The following is a 23797-nucleotide window of genomic DNA, read 5'->3' as shown; positions in this document are numbered from 1 at the left end:
ATAAGGCTTTAGCACTGGATGATGGCCAGATGTACAAGGAGAGACTGGAGGTGGCTCTACACCGCCTGGAGGTTAGATCAGAGCTGTACAAGCAACCCGAGAAGCCAGAAGATATTGCAGCTATGATCATTGAGCAGGTGGGCATCCATATTTTTGTCTGTCTGTCTGGTCAAAGTTTTAGCAATACTCGTCATCAAGCATTTATATACAAATTGTCTACTCATGACCCCTTTCAAAAGTTCTGTGATATTCCTTTCTTTGTAGAATTATTTTCTACCAAAAACAATATAGACCAGCAAATTGTTTGAATGTTTTAAATAATATGTTCAATTTTGTGGTAAATATACAGAGTTTATGTATGTTTTTGTATGGTGATTAAATTTTGCCCTTGATGATAGAAACATGCACTGAAATTGTTCTATCAAACAGTAAATGGTATTTAGTAGCAGAATTATCAGATATATAGGTGTAACATTTCACTTTGTGTTTTGATATCCAGATAATTCTGTGTTTATGCCAGAAAGTCATATACATTATGTATTATACTTGCTTCCTATGATATTGCGGGTTATATGGTATCATAGTATTTGAAGTTTGCATGTTTTTCTGTGTAGTGCCACATATTATGTTGTTATCTTATCGGTTGATTTCAAGAACATGTCGGGATTACTGTCAGATGCACAACTTTAAAAATGCATCCATGAAGATCGCCGTTTCCAAACATGGTCATACACAATGTGCTCAAATAGAATTTATATCTTCATAAAATCGATATCACTTTAACAAATCAATTGACCAGTTTGTTGTCTAATAATGTCCAGAGATGTTATGCAATAGTCAGATAACATGATTACCATATTTGTCAAGAACCAAAAGATCAAATTAATGGTAGCATATGGGAGTATATGCCATCACAAATATATTTTTTCTTTATTGCTGCAATATCAAAGTAACTTCCCTTGCATATCCTGGAATCTACATGATGTCTGTTCATCAGTAATTTCCCACAATCATCTGATATAACTGGAAATTAAATACATTTTAATATATAGCAAAGAACAAATAGTCATATATGTTGAAGTTCTGTGTCTTTATTTACTTATTCACCAATCGCTAACTTTAAGACACATGATACCATAGCATTCCAGTATAATATAGCTATTTCTTTTTTTGTGTGGGTAGAGTTGGTTGGTTACATGGTGTTGAATCTGAGATCAAAGAAATTATTCCTTTGGCACAAAAAGTTGAAGTTTCTTTAAACACTCAAAAACAGAACAATGTATAATAATAATAATAATAATAATAATAATAATAATAATAAAAATGATAATCATAATGATGATAGTAATAATAACAATAGTTCTAGCTCTTGCTTCACTTAAACTATTTTAATGTTTGTTCAGCAGACTTGGTTGATAGTTTTCAAAGTTCTGGCTTTTGAGTTGAGTTCAAATAGTTTAATGACTTTGAAAACTGTCATTCATATAATTATTTATTTTCAAACATATTAGCCATGAAGCTTCATAATTAGCAAGATCGCAGATTATGTTGATTTCAAGAAAGTTATTGGACTATTATATTGAACTGCTATCTATGACTAGATAATATTGACCTGCTATGACTAGATAGTACTGATTTCAAGAAAGGTGTTGGACTATTATATTGACCTACCATCTATTACTAGATAGCATTGATTTCAAGAAAGGTATTGGACTATTATATTGACCTGCTGTCTATGACTAGATAGCATTGATTTCAAGAAAGGTATTGGACTATTATATTGACCTGCTGTCTATTACTAGATAGTACTGATTTCAAGAAAGGTGTTGGACTATTATATTGACCTACCATCTATTACTAGATAGTATTGATTTCAAGAAAGGTATTGGACTATTATATTGACCTACCATCTATTACTAGATAGTATTGATTTCAAGAAAGGTATTGGACTAGTATATTGACCTGCTGTCTATTACTAGATAGTATTGATTTCAAGAAAGGTATTGGACTATTATATTGACCTGCTGTCTGTGACTAGATAGTATTGATTTCAAGAAAGGTATTGGACTATTATATTGACCTGCTGTCTATGACTAGATAGTATTGATTTCAAGAAAGGTATTGGACTATTATGTGGAACTGCTGTCTGTGACTAGATAGTATTGATTTCAAGAAAGGTATTGGACTATTATATTGACCTGCTATCTGTTACTAGATAGTATTGATTTCAAGAAAGGTATTGGACAGTATTATATTAAACTGCTGTCTGTGACTAGATAGTATTGATTTCAACAAAGGTATTGGACAGTATTATATTAAACTGCTGTCTATGACTAGATAGTATTGATTTCAAGAAAGGTATTGGACTATTATGTGGAACTGCTGTCTGTGACTAGATAGTATTGATTTCAAGAAAGGTATTGGACTATTATATTGACCTGCTATCTGTTACTAGATAGTATTGATTTCAAGAAAGGTATTGGACAGTATTATATTAAACTGCTGTCTGTGACTAGATAGTATTGATTTCAACAAAGGTATTGGACAGTATTATATTAAACTGCTGTCTATGACTAGATAGTATTGATTTCAAGAAAGGTATTGGACTATTATGTGGAACTGCTGTCTGTGACTAGATAGTATTGATTTCAAGAAAGGTATTGGACTATTATGTGGAACTGCCGTCTATGACTAGATAGTGTTGATTTCAAGAAAGGTATTGGACTATTATGTGGAACTGCTGTCTGTGACTAGATAGTATTGATTTCAAGAAAGGTATTGGACTATTATGTGGAACTGCTATCTATGACTAGATAGTGTTGATTTCAAGAAAGGTATTGGACTATTATGTGGAACTGCTGTCTATGACTAGATAGTATTGATTTCAAGAAAGGTATTGGACTATTATGTGGAACTGCTGTCTGTGACTAGATAGTGTTGATTTTCAAGAAAGGTATTGGACTATTATGTGGAACTGCTGTCTATGACTAGATAGTGTTGATTTCAAGAAAGGTATTGGACAGTATTATATTGAACTGGTATCTATGATTAGATAATATTGATTTTAAGAAAGGTATTGGGTAGTATTAAACTGCTGTCTGTGACTAGATAGTATTGATTTCGAGAAAGTTATTGGACTATTATATTGAACTGCTACCTATGACTAGATAGTGTTGATTTCAAGAAAGGTATTGGACAGTATTATATTGAACTGGTATCTATGATTAGATAATATTGATTTCAAGAAAGGTATTGGGTAGTATTAAACTGCTGTTTATGACTAGATAGTATTGATTTCAAGAAAGTTATTGGACTATTATATTGAACTGCTGTTTATGACTAGATAGTGTTGATTTCAAGAAAGTTATTGGACAGTATTATATTGACCTGCTGTCTATGACTACATAGTATTGATTTCAAGAAAGGTATTGGACAGTATTAAACTGCTGTCTATAAATAGATACTATTGATTTCAAGAAAGGTATTGGACTATTACATTTACCTGCTGTCTATGACTAGATAGTATTGATTTCAAGAAAGGTATTGGACTATTATATTGACCTACCATCTATTACTAGATAGTATTGATTTCAAGAAAGGTATTGGACTATTATATTGACCTACCATCTATTACTAGATAGTATTGATTTCAAGAAAGGTATTGGACTGTTATATTGACCTGCTGTCTATGACTAGATAGTATTGATTTCAAGAAAGGTATTGGACAGTATTAAACTGCTGTCTGTGACTAGATAGTATTGATTTCAAGAAAGGTATTGGACAGTATTAAACTGCTGTCTGTGACTAGATAGTATTGATTTCAAGAAAGGTGTTGGACAGTATTAAACTGCTGTCTATAAATAGATAGTATTGATTTCAAGAAAGGTATTGGACTATTATATTGACCTGCTGTCTAGGACTAGATAGTATTGATTTCAAGAAAGGTATTGGACAGTATTAAACTGCTGTCTATGAATAGATACTATTGATTTCAAGAAAGGTATTGGACTATTACATTGACCTGCTGTCTATGACTAGATAGTATTGATTTCAAGAAAGGTATTAGACTATTACATTGACCTGCTGTCTATGACTAGATAGTATTGATTTCAAGAAAGGTATTGGACTATTATGTGGAACTGCTGTCTGTGACTAGATAGTATTGATTTCAAGAAAGGTATTGGACTATTATATTGACCTGCCATCTATTACTAGATAGTATTGATTTCAAGAAAGGTATTGGACTATTATGTGGAACTGCTGTCTGTGACTAGATAGTATTGATTTCAAAAAAGGTAGTGGACTGTTATATTGACCTGCTATCTATGACTAGATAGTATTGATTTCAAGAAAGGTATTGGACTGTTATATTGACCTGCTGTCTATGACTAGATAGTATTGATTTCAAGAAAGGTATTGGACACTATTATATTGACCTGCTATGACTAGATAGTACTGATTTCAAGAAAGGTATTGGACAGTATTAAACTGCTGTCTGTGACTAGATAGTATTGATTTCAAGAAAGGTATTGGACTGTTATATTGACCTGCTGTCTATGACTAGATAGTATTGATTTCAGGAAAGGTATTGGACAGTATTAAACTGCTGTCTGTGACTAGATAGTATTGATTTCAAGAAAGGTATTGGACAGTATTAAACTGCTGTCTATGACTAGATAGTATTGATTTCAAGAAAGGTATTGGACTGTTATATTGACCTGCTGTCTATGACTAGATAGTATTGATTTCAAGAAAGGTATTGGACTGTTATATTGACCTACCATCTATTACTAGATAGTATTGATTTCAAGAAAGGTATTGGACACTATTAAACTACTGTCTATGACTAGATAGTATTGATTTCAAGAAAGGTATTGGACTATTATGTGGAACTGCTGTCTATGACTAGATAGTATTGATTTCAAGAAAGGTATTGGACTATTATGTGGAACTGCTGTCTATGACTAGATAGTATTGATTTCAAGAAAGGTATTATACAGTATTAAACTGCTATCTATGACTAGATAGTATTGATTTCAAGAAAGGTATTGGACAGTATTAAACTGCTGTTTATGACTAGATAGTATTGATTTCAAGAAAGGTATTGGACACTATTAAACTGCTGTCTATGACTAGATAGTATTGATTTCAAGAAAGGTATTGGACTATTATGTGGAACTGCTGTCTGTGACTAGATAGTATTGATTTCAAGAAAGGTATTGGACTATTATGTGGAACTGCTGTCTGTGACTAGATAGTATTGATTTCAAGAAAGGTATTGGACTATTATGTGGAACTGCTGTGTCTATGACTAGATAGTATTGATTTCAAGAAAGGTATTGGACTATTATGTGGAACTGCTGTCTGTGACTAGATAGTATTGATTTCAACAAAGGTATTGGACTATAATGTGGAACTGCTGTCTATGACTAGATAATATTGATTTCAAGAAAGGTATTGGACTATTATGTGGAACTGCTGTCTATGACTAGATAGTATTGATTTCAAGAAAGGTATTGGACTATTATGTGGAACTGCTGTCTGTGACTAGTCAGTACTGATTTCAAGAAAGGTATTGGACAGTATTTAACTGCTGTCTGTGACTAGATAATATTGATTTCAAGAAAGGTATTGGACTATTATGTGGAACTGCTGTCTGTGAAAGGTAGTATTGATTTCAAGAAAGGTGTTGGACTATTATATGGAACTGCTGTCTGTGACTAGATAGTATTGATTTCAAGAAAGGTATTGGACACTATTATATTGAACTGGTATCTATGATTAGATAATATTGATTTCAAGAAATATTTGGACCATATTGTATCTAACTGCTGTCAATGATTGGCTAGATAAGAAACATTTTGGACAATATTATATTAAACTGCCGTCTTTAATTGATTTAGTACTATTTACAGTTATTATTCCTCTGACCTTTTAGTGGGTGGTGGGGACAGTGACCATATAGGTGGCAACTTGTTTTTCTAAACTTTAATTCAATGGCAAGTATATAGTATATTAGTATAATATTATAATATATTATATTAGCATTAGTATATGGTATATTAGAAATTATTAGCACATAGGATATTAGTATAGCATTAGTATATTAGTATAGTATTAATATGCAGTATATTAGTATAATATTAGTATATAGTATATTATTATAGTATTAGTATATAGTATATTATTATAGTATTAGTATATAGTATGTTCTTATAGTATTAGTATGATTCCTGGGGTTGTGGGATGAAAGATGACTTTCCTCCTCTAAGTTTTGATTTAGGATTAGGATTGGTATATTATAAAACAAAGACTTCTGTTTCCTGTGTTTATATTGGGTATATTTCAATTTGTGGCTCAAAATATATTTAATTTTAATATGTGGCTTTCCGCTCATTGAAGTATCATGCTTGTTATTATACATGATGAAGTATACATATATCAAATATTAGTGCATTAAAAAATATCCTGTGTTTATTTATATAAATTAACTCAGATAGAGGACACCCTGCCCTCGATTGAGGTCTTATCTTAATCATTATGTTCTAGTATCCACATATCATTGGTAAGAAGAGATGACAAATCAACAATTGATGAGCAAAACTCCCACTTTTATTGTTTGTTTTCAGGCAAGGAAGGCTGACTCCGGGACAATTCGTATGAAGAGATCCCTGCTGGTAAAGGCAGGTGAGGCCCTGGCCCCTGATGCCTTCCAACTTGTCTTGGACAGTGAAAGTGACACTAAAGGTTAGTTACCTAACATGTTTATTTACATGAGGTCTTTACTTTAACATTACGTAAACCAGATTCATTTTTTGGGTCACAAAATCTAAGCATAATTGTTATGACATGACATAAACCCAATTCGTGCTTTCCTTAAATGAAATGTCATATATCATTTTGTCACAAAATCTCAGCATAATTGTTATGACATGACATAAACCTGATTCATGCTTTCATTAAGTGTCATGTATCATTTTGTCACAAAATCTAAGCATAATTGTTATGACATGAGATAAACCCGATTCATGTTTTCCTTAAATGCCACCTATCATTTTGTCACAAAATCTAAGCATAATTGTTATGACATGACATAATCCTGATTCATGCTTTCCTTAAATGAAATTTCATGTATCGTTTTGTCACAAAATCTAAGCATAGTTGTTATGACATGACATAAACCTGATTCATGCTTTCCTTTAATGTCATATATGATGTTGTCACACAAGATCACAGCATAATTGATTGGACATTACACAAACCAGATTCATTTGTTTTTGTCTAAACATAATTGATATAACATAAGCCAGATTCATATTGTCATATGTCATTTTGTCACACAAGATCTAAGCATAATTTGGTATGACATGACATACACAAAATTAATTTGTCACTTATGTGTCTATGTCATTTTGTCACGCAAGATCACAGCATAATTGACTGGACATTACACAAACCTGATTCATTTGTTTTTGTCTAAACATAATTGATATAACATAAACCAGATTCATATTGTCTTTATATCATATGTCATTTTGTCACACAAGATATAAGCATAATTTGGCATGACATGACATATACCAAATTAATTTGTCCCTTATTGTAGTATATCATTTTGTCACAAAATCTGAGCATAGTCTGGTATGACATCTAAGCATAATTTGGTATGACATGACATAAACCAAATTCATTTGTCCCTTATCTGTTGTCCCTTTTGTCACACAAGATCTGAGCATAATTTGGTATGACATCTAAGTATAATTTGATATGACATCAAAGTATAATTTGTTATGACATGTAAGCATAATTTGGTTTGACATCTAAGTATAATTTGGTATGACATCTAAGTATAATTTGTTATGACATATAAGTATAATTTGGTTTGACATCTCAGTATAATTTGGTATGACATCTAAGCATAATTTGGTATGACATCTAAGCATAATTTGATATTTCATGTAAGCATAATTTGGTTTGACATCAAAGTATAATTTGTTATGACACCAAAGTATAATTTGTTCTGACATGTAAGTTTAATTTGGTTTGACATCTAAGTATAATTTGGTATGACATCTAAGTATAATTTGGCATGATATCTAAGCATAATTTGGTATGACATCTAAGCATAATTTGATATTTCATGTAAGCATAATTTGGTTTGACATCAAAGTATAATTTGTCATGACATCTAAGTATAATTTGGCATGATATCTAAGCATACTTTGGTATGATACCTAAACATAATCAAGTCAAACCACTTGATATTTGTCAGCTGTGTTTGCCATAAATTAGTGTGATTTTTCATATGATAAAAAGAATCTTATATTTTGCATTTTTAAAATGAAATGCAAATGAATTACACAATTTTCTTGATTTGTGAGCTACAGACATTTACATATGATCCACTTTATATTGACAGAACAAGAGCCGGGTACTTTCACCAGATTTTTTTTTTTAATTTATGTTCCAGATGTGTTGCATTTGTGTTTGAACTTTGATCAGATTTTGCTTCTGTATATTTGAATTATATTTAGTATATTCTCACCATTTATTGTTTATATTCTCAGAAAAATGGTTATTTGTTATGCATCTTTTTCGTTTTCTTTGTTTCACTTACTTGAAATGCATTTTTGGTTAAATGTTGATTTTGCAATTCCCAAGAGTATTAAAGGGAAGAAAGAAAGCTTGTATGGTTAATCTGTTTAAAAGGGCAGTTTAATAAATGAACGACTTTTTCATTTGCTCATATTTTATTTGAACAACACAAAGACCAATGATTTTGAGGCAAACAAGTAAATGACCACTGGATCCAACATTGTAACTTTTTTGTTTTTCACTCAATAATTCAAACTGGATATATAGTCTACACTTGGGCTGTGGCACCTTCCTGTCAATTTTGTGCCTTTGCCCAATTAGTCAAACATTAAGATTACTGGAGTTAAAATTGTCATTTTTGATTTACTTGTGATAAATCCTGTTTTCTTTAGTTTCTGCATCTAGTTTTCACAGACTTGAAGTTCATAGTTTAAATCAAACTTGGCTGTTCCTTATCAGGTCCGTAATTGTTGCAATCTGTGATCAAGTTAATTACATATAAAATTACAAAATAATATTAATTTTACATTTGTAATAGCTTCAGTCAGTCAGAAGGATCATCCAGTTTTGGGTCCGGTGTAGACTATATATGGAATTCAGGAAATACAGATTAGGTTAATCTTTAATGTAAAGTTTAAATATTATTGAGTTAGTCAGTTTTGTATGTTTTAAGATATTTGATTCTTTATTTTGACCATGATCTGTTGTATGATTCTTCTTAGATGTGACAGAAAATAAGGCTTTTTGAACATTATCTGTTGTATGGTTCTTACTATAGTACAAGTTACATGGGTCATGTATGCACATTTGTTCATTTTAAATTAAATATAAATTATTCTCTTAAAATTTAACAGTAATTTTCGTTAGCCTAAGTCTATTCAGTCCTGATTATTGAATCCTCTGCACCATAACTGTCACCAAGAAACTTCCTGTGGACTTTTACAGTGGGGGCCATGTACTAAACTTGGGTCAAAATGAGAGTGCAGCGAGTGGAATCGTCACAATATAGGGTAGTACGAAATTTGTTTATCAATATGTGTAGCTTTCATTGTGACATCATAATGTGCAGCATTTAACCAGGATTGTACTGGTTCACACCTTTAGGTTCATTTTGTCCAAAATTGTTTTTGTACTTTAACATTGATTTTGCCACATGCACCTCTTGGGGCATTTGAATAATGACCTTTCAAAGGGATATGGATGTATACAAATCCAAATGAAGTGAATACTTACCACTTAAAGGTATGTAGAATAAAATTCTAAAAAATTACACCCATTACTGAAATAGTGTTCAATGCCTATAAGACCCATGTGACTTGTACTATAGAAATGATGTGAAGGAAGGTTTTTTGAACATTATCTGTTTTTTGGTTCTTACTAGACGTGACAGGAAGCAAGACATTTTTGAACATGATCTGTTCTATGATTCTTGCTAGATGTGACAAGAAGCAAGACTTTTTGATCATGATCTGTTCTATGATTCTTGCTAGATGTGACAAGAAGCAAGACATTTTTGAACATGATCTGTTCTATGATTCTTGCTAGATGTGACAAGAAGCAGACTTTTTGATCATGATCTGTTGTATGATTTTTGCTAGATGTGACAAGAAGAAAGACTTTTTTAACATGATCTGCTGTGGTGGTACTCTACAGTTTCATATTTTGCATAGGATTAGAATTTTAAAGAAAAAGAATTTCCCTGGCTTGACTCACAGATTATACTGGCTATCATAAAAAGACCTTGTATATCTTAGGTATAATTCAAAGAGCATTTAATCCCTTTATTTTGGTGTATGATTGATGGGTGTAATATGGGTTATAGAGTATACAGCTTTGCCTTATTTCAGATGTGCACCTTTCAAAAAGTGCTAGCTCCACTTGGTCATTTTCATTTCCAGAATTTCAGAGGTAAATTGTATAAAAAAGAGCCAATAACTTTTTTTTTACATTTGATATATTTGGTAATACATTCATTGCACTTTCAGAAGCTGGTTTTGTCTAGTCTGGCAAAATTCATTTTCCCAATTTTAATAGCTGCTACGGATAGTGTACATTAGACTAATTCAGGCTGATTTTTTTAGCAAAAGGGAGCAGCCATTTTAGTTCGCAGTGTGCTTAGATAATGTACAATTTCCAAAAGTACAATATCCGAAGAAATGTCAGCCACATTATATTAAAGTAGCATAGAGGTATGCCAACATTCTCTCCACTGTGCATGTTTTAAATGCAAACAACTTCACCTTACGTATCTCACTCTCTCAAAAATACGTAATAACTGGTTAGCACCCCCTTAAAGAGCACATAGGTATTATTATTGTATGATTTAATTTTGAATGTATGGCTGAAACATTTAAGTTGCAAGCATAAAAACAGTCCTTTTAAATAATTCTCCTGTATTTCCCCCCACAGAAAGTTATTTTATTAGTGTCAGAGTCTCTAACAAATCCAGCCCCCCATGATAAAAGTGAGCTATTTTAAAAATTCACGTTACATTTTGTCAACATAGCAGCCAATGTTATGCTGAAAGACAGGAACATGAAACTAGCCAGAATTATTCCTGAGATGTCAACAATGATTTTTACAGTTTGAAAAGAGATGGAACAGATGAGGTTCATAAAGATCAAAGGTCAAAGGATAAAATATTTTCCTGTTGTTTAATATGGAAGAAACAAATTTGCTTTGTCGTCATTGATTTTTTAATTCTATTGCAAATAAATGAAAAGAACCACTTTCACTATATATTTCTTTTACTTAATGCAACAGTTTTAAATTTAAGTTGACTTTATTCCTATATTCTAAGAATTCTAATTTCCCGATAATTAAAGTCACTACTCACTCAAACATGCCTCATGGCAAATTATGTAAGCAAGAGAAAAATGAGCATAATTAGCTTATTTTCATGCTTAACATCAGTATTAATGTACCATTTTATTCAGAACATCATGCATAATGATATGAAAATTAAAAAAATAATTGCATACATTTTTATATTTGTTTTAAGGTGGCACTCTACAATTTCATGTTTTGCATAGGGGTAGAATTTTAAAGAAAAAGAATTTCCCCAGCTTTCTTCACAGGTTATGCTGGCTGTTTAAAAAAGACCTTGTATATCGTAGGTATAGTTCAAAGAGCCTTTAATTCCCTTTTTTTTTGGTGTATGATTGATGGGTGTAATATGTGTTATAGAGTGTACAGCTTGGCCTTACTCCAGATGTGCACCTTTCACAAAAGTGCTAGCTCCACTTGGTCATTTTCACTTCCTGAACTTCAGAGGTAAATTGTATAAAAAAAGAGCCGATAACTTTTTTTTGACATTTGATATATTTGGTAATTCATTCATTGCACTTTGAAAAGCTGGTTTTTGTCTAGTCTGGCAAAATTCATTTTCCCTATTTTAATAGCTGCTGTGGATAGTGTACTTTAGACTAATTCAGGCTGATGTTTTTAGCGCAAGGGAGCAGTCATTTTAGTTCGCAGTGTGCTTAGATAATGTACAATTTCCAAAAGTACATCTTGCAAAAATGTTTCAGCCATACATTCAAAATTAAATCATACAATAATAATACCAACATTCTCTCCACTGTGCATGTTTTAAATGCAAACAACATCACCTTACATATGTCACTCTCTCAAAAGTACATAATAACTGGTGAGCACCCCACTGTATGATTCTTGCTAGATGTGACAAGAAGCAAGACTTTTTGAACATGATCTGTTGAATGATTTTTGCAAGATGTGACAAGAAGCAAAACATTTTTAACATAATCTGTTGTATTGTTCTTGCTAGATGTTACAGGCGGCAAGGCTCCTCTGACCCAGATCAAGAAGCTTGCCAACAAGGCACGTCAGTTTGTCAAGTGTGTGAAAAAGGCTGAAGGTCACCTTAAAAGACTTGGGGATGAAAATGACAGGGAAAGGTTAGTTCAGTGCTGAAATACTATTTTTAGCTGTGGAAGATAAAGTTGCTGATTACTCAATATAAGAAGAGTATATCAACATAATAGTTCCAAAGTCCTAACAATATACTCAACCCATTCTGCATGGTGTGGTTATTTGTGACCTTTTTTCATTAATAGAGTGAATATTTGTACATCCCTGCTACAAGTGCAATGGGAGAATTCTTGATTTTGCACCTGTCTGTCCATGCATCACAGTTAGCTCATTAGCATAATTACATCCAAACTTCTTGATAATATTTACAATTTAATTTAGTGGAAATGTTTCTATTTATATGGTATATCCGATTAGATTTTCTTGTCATTTGAGTGACTGTTGCATTTTGTGTAATTTTTTAAAATAAAATATGCTATTTGGACACAGGCTTTTTCAATAAAATTTTGATGACTTTAGTAAATGATATTGGTAGGATTCTTAAATCAAATAATATATAGATGACATGTCCAAAATTTGTATGGTATTTAAATGTGTTTGGGAAGTGTTCTTGGTTTCTGGAACTTTTTGGAAAGAATTTTTAGGCTGCAGAGGGGGCAGATGTGCTTTACAAAGACAGATCTGGTATTTTATTTCATTTCTTATTATTATGAAGGCATATAAACCTTACAATTTGTCATATGGGTCTATTAAGGATGAAATTTTGCAGGTACTGTATATACAGTAAATATTACATCCTTGCATCATGTTGTGTGCTTCAAAGAAATATTTCCTTAACCCCATATATATATATATATATATATATATATATATATATATATATATATATATATATATATATATATATATATATATATATATATATATATACAGTATTCCATGTATGTGTATTTTTTTATTTATGGCAAAAGTTTTACCATTTTCATATTCTTTTCTAACACTCATTCAGTTCCCTTGTACCAATAAAATTTTACATAAGGAATGGAAATTTGTTGGTTTTGAATGGGGTGATTGGGAAAGGCCCACAACCGGTATCCAAGACTAATGTCGAATTCAGCATGACTGTTATGTGTCAGTATCAGTATCATCATGCAATGACAAAGTAGGAATGGTTATAGTACAGTTTACTACAGACTGGTATGACAACTAATGTCATATTAGCAATGACAAAGTAGGAATGGTTATAGTACAGTTTACTACAGACTAATATGACAACTAATGTCATACTAGCAATGACAAAGTAGGAATGGTTATAGTACAGTTTACTACAGACTAGTATGACAGCTAATGTCATATCAGCAATGACAAAGTAGGAATGGTTATAGTACAGTTTACTACAGACTAATATGACAACTAATGTCATACTAGCAATGACAAAGTAGGAATGGTTATAGTACAGTTTACTACAGACTAGTATGACAGCTAATGTCATATCAGCAATGACAAAGTAGGAATGGTTATAGTACAGTTTACTACAGACTAATATGACAACTAATGTCATACTAGCAATGACAAAGTAGGAATGGTTATAGTACAGTTTACTACAGACTAGTATGACAACTAATGTCATACTAGCAATGACAAAGTAGGAATGGTTATAGTACAGTTTACTACAGACTAGTATGACAGCTAATGTCTACAGACTAGTATGACAGCTAATGTCATACTAGCAATGACAAAGTAGGAATGGTTATAGTACAGTTTACTACAGACTAATATGACAGCTAATGTCATATTAGCAATGACATAGTAGGAATGGTTATAGTACAGTTTACTACAGACTAGTATGACAGCTAATGTCATATTAGCAATGACAAAGTAGGAATGGTTATAGTACAGTTTACTACAGACTAGTATGACAGCTAATGTCATATTAGCAATGACAAAGTAGGAATGGTTATAGTACAGTTTACTACAGACTAATATGACAACTAATGTCATACTAGCAATGACAAAGTAGGAATGGTTATAGTACAGTTTACTACAGACTAGTATGACAGCTAATGTCATACTAGCAATGACAAAGTAGGAATGGTTATAGTACAGTTTACTACAGACTAATATGACAGCTAATGTCATATTAGCAATGACAAAGTAGGAATGGTTATAGTACAGTTTACTACAGACTAGTATGACAGCTAATGTCATATTAGCAATGACAAAGTAGGAATGGTTATAGTACAGTTTACTACAGACTAGTATGACAGCTAATGTCATATTAGCAATGACAAAGTAGGAATGGTTATAGTACAGTTTACTACAGACTAGTATGACAGCTAATGTCATATCAGCAATGACAAAGTAGGAATGGTTATAGTACAGTTTACTACAGACTAGTATGACAACTAATGTCATACTAGCAATGATGAAGTAGGAATAGTTTATACTACAGTTTACATAGACTTGAATGACAGCTGTTATATCTCAGATGTGAAGTTAACACTGATAATGATTATAACTGAATGACTTATACAGTACCACATGACAATAAGAATGGTTATAACTAAACAACTTTTACAGGATAAAACAACAGTAAATAATGGCTATAACTGAATGACTTATTCAGTATCTCTTGACAATAACTAAAGGCCTTAAGTGAATGATTTATTCAGTATCACACAACAGTAAATAATGGCTGCAAGTGAATGACTTATACAGTACCACTTGACAGTAAATAATGTCTATAAACGAATGACATAACGGTACCACTCAACAGTAAATAATGGCTATAAGCAAATGACTTGTAGGGTATCACTTGACAATAACTTAAGGCTTTCAGTGAATGACTTATATGGTATCACATAACAGTAAATAATGGCTATAAGTGAATGATTTATACAGTACCACACAACAGTAAATAATGACTATAAGTGAATGACTTATACGGTATCACTTGACAGTAAATAATGTCTATAAGTGAATGACTTTACAGTACCACACAACAGTAAATAATGTCTATAAGTGAATGACTTATACAGTACCACACAACAGTAAATAATGACTATAAGTGAATGACTTATACGGTATCACTTGACAGTAAATAATGTCTATAAGTGAATGACTTATACAGTACCACACAACAGTAAAAAATGACTATAAGTGAATGACTTACATGGTATCACTTGACAGTAAATAATGGCTGTAAGTGAATGACTTATCCAGTACCACACAACAGTAAATAATGAATATAACTGAATGACTTATACAGAACTGCACAACATAAATAATGGCTATGAGTGAATGACTTATACAGTACCACATAAGAGTAAATATTTGTTTTTAGCTGATCATTTCCAAATTTATAGTTGTTCTGGTCTAAATCCTGCAGAAAATTAAGTACATGTGCATTTTATAAAACTTGTTTATTAATATATCTTTTGAAATAAACACTGCTAATTAATGCCAGTTTTAGTTGACTACATTCTATGTGTGGTAAAATTGCTGTTACTTTTTGTAATAATGCCTTTAAAAAATAATATGAGCAAGTGATCTTATTGTTGACTTAAGTTTTCAAACATGATTTAATGAATGTAACAGTCATGTAGAAAAAAATTTGGCTGTGTCAAAGTGTTAATCAACAGATTCAATGAATGTAACAGTTATTTGTAGAAAATACATTTGCATATGTCAAAATGTTCATCAGTCAACATGATTTAATGAATGTAACAGTCATGTGTAGAAGATAAGTTTGCATATGTCAAAATGTTCATCAGTCAACATAATTAGATGTCATGTGTAGAAAATAAGTTTACTTATTTCAAAATGTTTGCCAGTCAACATGGTTAAATGAATGTAACATTCATGTGTAGAAAATAAGTTTGGATATGTCAAAATGTTAGACAATTGCCATTGATATGCATTAAACAATATACAGTGGGCAGGTGCATGTTTACGGCAGGCAGTAAATTAGAACTACCCAGTGCCAAATTCATGAAGTCACCATCTAGGGTCATGGATATTCACACTTGATAGTGGTAGATGACCAGTGGTCCAAGGCCCTTCATTTTAGGAACAAATAGACTGAATAGTGACATTTTTATTCAGGAGTAAGCTTTCAAAAATATAAATTCTCTATAGTTACAAATTATTTTTCAAGGGTAATGGGTATATAGATATGGCCCATGATAGCTGCCTAAAATATCTCTGTAATAAATGATTGAAATCATGATGCCTTTATGTCAGTAAGTATCATGCCATCTGTGTCAAGACTTTCCACATCCAGCGTCAACCATTAAATTGCCACATTTTTTTTAGGGCTCGATTATGGGGTGATCTGGCCAAAACAGCCAGGAAACAAGAAGTTTGGGACGTGTGTCGTGTTGCTGCTAGGTTCTGTCTGTTGTATGATGATAACAGGTGGAAAAATGCCGCTCCTGTCAGAACAGAGAGGTAATTAAGCACATCAGCAATCATACTTTATAATGTCATCTGTTGCAGGCTTAGAACAAGGTGACTTTGTTAAATATTATAGATTTAAAATTTTGGCTAGTTATGTATAAGCTATACAAGATAGAGGGGTAGGTGGCTTTGGTATAATATAACTTTAGGAGATAATAATATTCACATAACACGTGGACACAAAGACGAACCTGTCAGTAGTGGCTACCCTGTACACAGGTTCAACCTTCCAAACTGTTTTTCTATGAATAACGTGCACCAATTATTATTATTATTTATTATTATTATTGTTATTATTATTATTATTATTATTATTATTATTATTATTATTATTATATTTGCATTATTAAACTAGATCATAAAATATGTGTATTTGTTGTCCTCTCCCAAATTATTTTGTGTGAGAGGCCTGTGATGAATAGGGAATCAAAAGAACCTATATGTGGCTATTCTTTGTGACCCATGACCTAAAATATTGACTGTCTTTACAGAAATGTTTTAAATATTGAATTACCCATGACCATAAAGAACAGGGATGTAACTCATTTCTTGTCTCAAAAACAAACTGTTTTTTAAAATTAGAAATAGTTTTAGGTCACTGGCAGTAGGTAAAGATATCTAACAATACCTGTCACACTACGGAAAAAGGCAACTTCTGTTCTGTAATAAGACAACTACTTTTCCCATCATCCAGCAAATCAGTTGGTTTAAACCCCTTCCATAAATACTGCATTTCATTCATTCATATATATAGCAGTAAATAAACACAGGACCAAGAAATTGTTGCCACTAGTTGTGCTGAGCAGAGGTTTGATGCATGTAAATTGAATGGGAAATATTTTAGGGTATTAAAAATATTGGTCTCTATGGATTGAGATATGCTGGCAGTTGATAGACCAGATTTGACCGTAATGTCTTACTTTTACTTTTTTGCCAGCGCCAAGCTGTCAGACAAGGCAAAAGCAGCAGACAATGCTCCAGGAGAATCAAGCAGTGCAGGCCAACTGCAGGATAAACCAGGAACTGGAAGTAGACCCACAACCCCAGTCCAGACAGTCCGGTTGTATGACAAGGACCTTGTCCGTATGCTGGCAGAGGTCAACTTTATACATGGAGAGGTAACATCCTAAAATTCAGCTAGTAGTTGCTTTGCATTTATATGGTCTGGGTTTAAAACCTTGGTTCTGGTTCATGCTTTGCATCTCTGAGGTTTGGGGTTTAATCCTGGTTTCTGGCACATTCATTAGTGCTGTAAAATCTGGATAGTTAGCTCATACATAAAAATAAGCGTCTGCAGAAAATATGCACACTCATGTACTCTGGTATATTTAAAGTAACCTAAGCATCAACAAAAAATAAGCACAAACAGGCCCTCTGGTATTGTTTTTTAGCTAAATAGGTCCAGATGCATATCATAAAGTAAATTTTTTTTTATTAAAGATCAAAACTTTCATCTTCTAAAGCTATGATCTTCTTGATTGTGTAATTTGCAAAAATATGTGTGTTTGTTCTTCTCTCTCAAATTCTGTTTGCCCCATTATGCCTTTTGTTTATTAACTGTATTTATAAGGCATGCTTTTAAATTTGATGGCTGAGGATAAATATTGAAACTTTAGATTTATTTATGCTGAGAAAAGAAACACTAACAATGAACACTCATAAAAAATAAGTGTAGATTCATGCTTGTTATGCAAACTTTATATGGTTACCTGTGGTTCTGTGGGATTAACTAAGGTATGTGGTTTCTTCTGGGTTCTCTGGGGGTTACCTGTCTAAGGTAGGTGGTATATTCTACATTTTTGGGAGTTACCTGTCCATGGTAGATAGTATGTTCTGGGTTCTTGTGCATTTCTTTTCTGAGGTAGGGGGTATATTTTGGGTTCTTTGAGTTTACTTGTCCAATGTTGGGGATATCTTCTTGGTTCTTTAGGGTTATTTTTAAGTTGGGTGTTGTTGTTGTTGTTGTTGTAGGGTTTAATGCCATTTTCCAGCACAAGATAGGCTATACATGGCGGCCAGTATAAGTTGGTATGTGGTATTGTCTGGATTCCTTGGGATTTCCTGTCCCAGGTAGGTGGCTGGGGGCACCTATCCAAGTTAGGTGGTATCTTCTGGGTTCTGTGGGGTTACCTGTCCAAGGTAGGTGGTATCGTCTTGGTACTCTGGTTTTTGGGTGGGTTAGGCATAAGTTATAGTATGGATACATTTGAGAAATTGGGTTCTGTGGAACAAATCTACTGATATATGAATTATTAGAAATGTTTCATTGTCATGTATGAATCATAGGATGAAACAGATCAGTGGAGTGGAGTTGGATGGAATGATTGCAAATGTAGTAGCTCTGTCTCTGCTTTTAAGCAGCCAGCTGCTTCCTGTAATCATGGTGATTTATTTTCTGTTGTACAGTCCACTGTTCATCTCCTTCGCTCTGAGGGGGTGCAGCTGAATGACATGCCAATCCCACCAGTGGACAGAAGTAAACATCCAAAAGGTTATGTTGCCAAGAAACCTGAGGAGGACCCAGACTGGATAGAATACTGGTGAGTTAATAATACTGGTTTTAATTTCTCTGAAGATAAACCTTGACTGTGTAGTTTGATGTGCTGTACAGAGATATACTTATATTGATCATTTTACTTAATAGGGCCACAAGGGAGAATAGTTTTAAATGAGTTATCCTCCATGAATAAAGAATAGTATTATTATTATTATTATTATTTTGTAAGGGAATAGATGTATGAATTATACAGAAGTGCCTCCTTGCCCTAGTTAGCATACAACATTCGCTATTAAAACAATGAAATTCTATGTGTCAGCTTTTGCAATATAGTCTGCTGCTTACTGGAAATGACAAATATGTCTATTTATCAAGATAGAAGTTATTTGTTCAGAGAGAGAGAGAGTTGCCATTGTTTATGGACCTCGTCAAAGCATGAGTGATAAAAACACTATACACTAAATCAGTTTTGGTTTTTATTGAAAGACTTGTTATGATATCAAGTTGGTTCTAATTGAAAATCATGGTGCTGGTCAAGACTTGTTATAATATCTAGTTGGTGCTGATGAAGACTTATATAGTTTGAAGTGAAGAGAGGTGTTGATCAAGACTTGTTATAATATCTAGTTGGTGCTGATGGAGGCTTATGATATATAGTTTGAAATGAAGAGAGGTGTTGATCAAGACTTGTTATAATATCTAGTTGGTGCTGATGAAGACTTATATAGTTTGAAGTGAAGAGAGGTGTTGATCAAGACTTGTTATAATATCTAGTTTGTGCTGATGAAGACTTATATAGTTTGAAGTGAAGAGAGGTGTTGATCAAGACTTGTTATAATATCTAGTTGGTGCCGATGAAGACTTATGATATATAGTTTGAAATGAAGAGAGGTGTTGATCAAGACTTGTTATAATATCTAGTTGGTGCTGATGGAGGCTTATGATATATAGTTTGAAATGAAGAGAGTTGTTGATCAAGATTTGTTATAATATCTAGTTTGTGCTGATGAAGACTTATATAGTTTGAAGTGAAGAGAGGTGTTGATCAAGACTTGTTATAATATCTAGTTGGTGCCGATGAAGACTTATGATATATAGTTTGAAATGAAGAGAGGTGTTGATCAAGACTTGTTATAATATCTAGTTTGTGCTGATGAAGACTTATATAGTTTGAAGTGAAGAGAGGTGTTGATCAAGACTTGTTATAATATCTAGTTTGTGCTGATGAAGACTTATATAGTTTGAAGTGAAGAGAGGTGTTGATCAAGACTTGTTATAATATCTAGTTTGTGCTGATGAAGACTTATATAGTTTGAAGTGAAGAGAGGTGTTGATCAAGACTTGTTATAATATCTAGTTTGTACCGATGAAGACTTATATAGTTTGAAGTGAAGAGAGGTGTTGATCAAGACTTGTTATAATATCTAGTTTGTGCCGATGAAGACTTATATAGTTTGAAGTGAAGAGAGGTGTTGATCAAGACTTGTTATAATATCTAGTTTGTACCGATGAAGACTTATATAGTTTGAAGTGAAGAGAGGTGTTGATCAAGACTTGTTATAATATCTAGTTTGTGCTGATGAAGACTTATATAGTTTGAAGTGAAGAGAGGTGTTGATCAAGACTTGTTATAATATCTAGTTGGTGCCGATGAAGACTTATATAGTTTGAAGTGAAGAGAGGTGCTGGTCAAGACTTGTTATAATATCTAGTTGGTGCTGATGGAGGCTTATGATATATAGTTTGAAATGAAGAGAGGTGTTGATCAAGACTTGTTATAATATCTAGTTGGTGCCGATGGAGGCTTATGATATATAGTTTAAAATGAAGAGAGGTGTTGATCAAGACTTGTTATGATTTTTAGTTAGTTCTACATGAAAATGGTGTTGATGTTTTATTGTTGTGGAAGTGTCAGCTTCATTGGGGAATTATCAGTTGGACCAAACAAACAACATTTAGGCTACATATTTAACAGTTGCTTTTCACTATGCCCAATTTTAAATTCAGAGACTCTCCTGATAACCATTGCTGCAATCTACACATATCAAGCTAGCAGACTTCTCAAGAGACATCCTGATATATTTCTCTTACTGGTTTGAGTGTTTCTGATGCACAGATATGTTTCCTATCTTAAACCTTCGATATCTCAATAACAAATTGTCCAGACGTTGATTTATTAACATATAAATGATTACTACATATCTACACTCACTTTCAACCTCTGCAGCAAAATATCTGCAGTTCAGTAAACATTCTTTATATGTAGAGGGATGGCAAAGATTGTCAATGATAAAATAAAACTCTATACAAGTTACTATTACTAATTAGAGTATGTACTGGCAGCCTCCCTTAAGACGTGTAGCACTTTCGACAGAGCAACGTAAAAACGATCATCTTCTACGAGCTATATCGTCATTGTTAGATGAACCACCAATATTACAATTTATGCTGAAATAAAGTTCATTTCTTGCTCTTTTTAACTGTTTGTTTGGTTTGTTGATAAAAATAAGAGAATGAACATTAATTTTCATCTAAAAAAAACACAGTTTCATTGTTGGGCACGATTCGGTCAGCTGAGCGCCTCGCAGTGAAAGCAAGAAATATTGCCTTCGCTAGGGAAATTCCATTTAAACTCCGAAGTCACCGGGTCAACACCTAAAAATAGCACCACATGGTAGAGCAGGGAACGGCCTTTATTTTCATATAAGTTTGAAATATGTATGTTTAAATTAACTTTTCTTGGTAAGCATTCAAAAAATAGGTTCATTTTCCCGGCTAAATATCTCGGCCATTTTTAAAAATTGATATATGATACCTATATGCGCTGGAAAGCCCAATTTTCGCTGAATTTAATGATATGCATGGCTTCGAGATCTTATTAAAGGCAGCCAATTGCAAGCGTGTAAACCGCAAGGTCATATTCAGATATCTCGAGTCACGCCCTGTGAGGTGATTCCGAATGAAATGGCTGACCTCTCATCAACAGGTGGTCCAGATTTTGGTCTCGTTTGTGAGAAATTGCAAAGCACATTGGTAAGTATTGTTTTTCTTGCTTTTCCAAACATTCATGAATATTTTTATGCATTTCTTTTATTTTAATTTTAATGGATTAAATAAGATACTCTTCGATAAAATGCGTGTATACTGCGACAGGAAGTTCACAATTACCGTATTTTAACCTATCTTGCATTCCGAGACTGCGAGAGTGATTAAATTTTAATAAATAGTAACTACCTATATTGATTCGATGAATTAGTAAAATGAGTGAATAATTAATCATTCTGTTCATAAATATTTTGTTTTTTTTGCTCATTTTCTCACAGTTATTGGACGTTTATAAACTGGAAGTAGGTTTCTGTTACGATGTATTTCTTCGTTCTGTTGTTTTCATCCAAATATTTTTCTTGGTCGAAGTTTCGTTGTTATTTTTAGTTGGTCTCTCTGGGAAATCAACACTTTTATACTGTTATCATACACAAATAGTAATTAATCTCTGTATGTCTGTCTGTTTCTTTGCTATAAAAATAAACAAAAAACACATTTCCATCCTCCCAATCTAGCAATCAATCATTCAATGTCATGATTTGGTATTATGTATAAATATATCAAAACGTTTTTTGGTAAAGTAAAATAAAACAAAATATGCTCACAAAGTTAAACATTTAAAATTCTACCACCTGAATATCTCAATCTAGAATATACACAAAAAAAATATTAAAAGTTTGATAATTTTTGTTTGCAATGTTTAAGTTTCAAACTGTGGAAGAAAAAAAATCAGTTTCCCAAATCTTGCACTGATAAAGGTCTTATAAATTATTAACTGTGCTGTTTTGCACTTTTACAGAGAATGAAGACTTCCACCGTATGTCTACATGGTTGATTAAAAAGGGCAAAGGAGAAAAATAGCCCTTGAGCATCAAGAGCAAGATGTCATCACCTTCAAGTTTTTTGATCCAGCTCCATCAGCTTAAAAGTAAATTTCCGGTCACTTCTGATCAAATTAAAGAACTTTTTGAAAAGATTTGCTCAGCCTCATGTCAAGATGATTTTAGGCATACAAATTTGCAGAAGGAGATGCATCATGCGCTGAGAGCTGCTGCAGAAGCAAATTTAGAATCAATTTCTGAATCAGATGTTTTGTTGTTTCTTAAAGATTTCCTGCAGTATTTGTTTTATTGAGATTTTGATATTATGCAAAGCTGACTGGGGATTTTCCAAACAGACATAACATTTTGATATTGAATTTGTTAAATAACATGAATTTTTATATTTCAATAAAATTTTGTTACTGGTTGTGCAGATTTTACTTTTTTGTGTGGTTGTATGTTGACATCATGTAAGTTTTGCCCAGGGGGTAGGGAGATGTTTTTTTTTAAATTCTTTTAAATCCACGGAATATAGAATCGTTAGATAGAT

At 32.5% G+C, this 23797-nt stretch overlaps 1 protein-coding gene and 1 long non-coding RNA gene across 3 annotated transcripts in view; both read left to right on the top strand.

The window, feature by feature from the left end:
- LOC149795075 (cilia- and flagella-associated protein 46-like) overlaps positions 1–23797 on the top strand; it is a 218449-nt gene that overhangs the window by 52784 nt on the left and 141868 nt on the right. The window contains exons 16-22 of one of the 2 annotated variants that reach the window (XM_089964779.1): positions 6–137; positions 6630–6747; positions 8420–8431; positions 12383–12512; positions 16741–16875; positions 17822–18002; positions 19291–19424. In XM_089964779.1, coding sequence (XP_089820905.1) covers positions 6–137; positions 6630–6747; positions 8420–8431; positions 12383–12512; positions 16741–16875; positions 17822–18002; positions 19291–19424 — 842 coding nt within the window. The remainder of the gene's footprint in view (positions 1–5; positions 138–6629; positions 6748–8419; positions 8432–12382; positions 12513–16740; positions 16876–17821; positions 18003–19290; positions 19425–23797) is intronic. The other variant, XM_089964780.1, reaches the window with a different exon arrangement.
- Positions 22321–23672, top strand: LOC149795076 (uncharacterized). The gene is made up of 2 exons (XR_016422084.1): positions 22321–22414; positions 23226–23672. It is a non-coding gene; the product is annotated as an uncharacterized LOC149795076 (long non-coding RNA).

This window comes from Sinohyriopsis cumingii, chromosome 7, assembly GCF_028554795.1.
Source record: "Sinohyriopsis cumingii isolate HCF-2022 chromosome 7, ASM2855479v2, whole genome shotgun sequence".
NCBI lineage: Eukaryota > Metazoa > Mollusca > Bivalvia > Unionida > Unionidae > Sinohyriopsis > Sinohyriopsis cumingii.
Note: the sequence above shows the minus strand (reverse complement) of the source record. Positions and strands in the feature narration are given on the sequence as shown.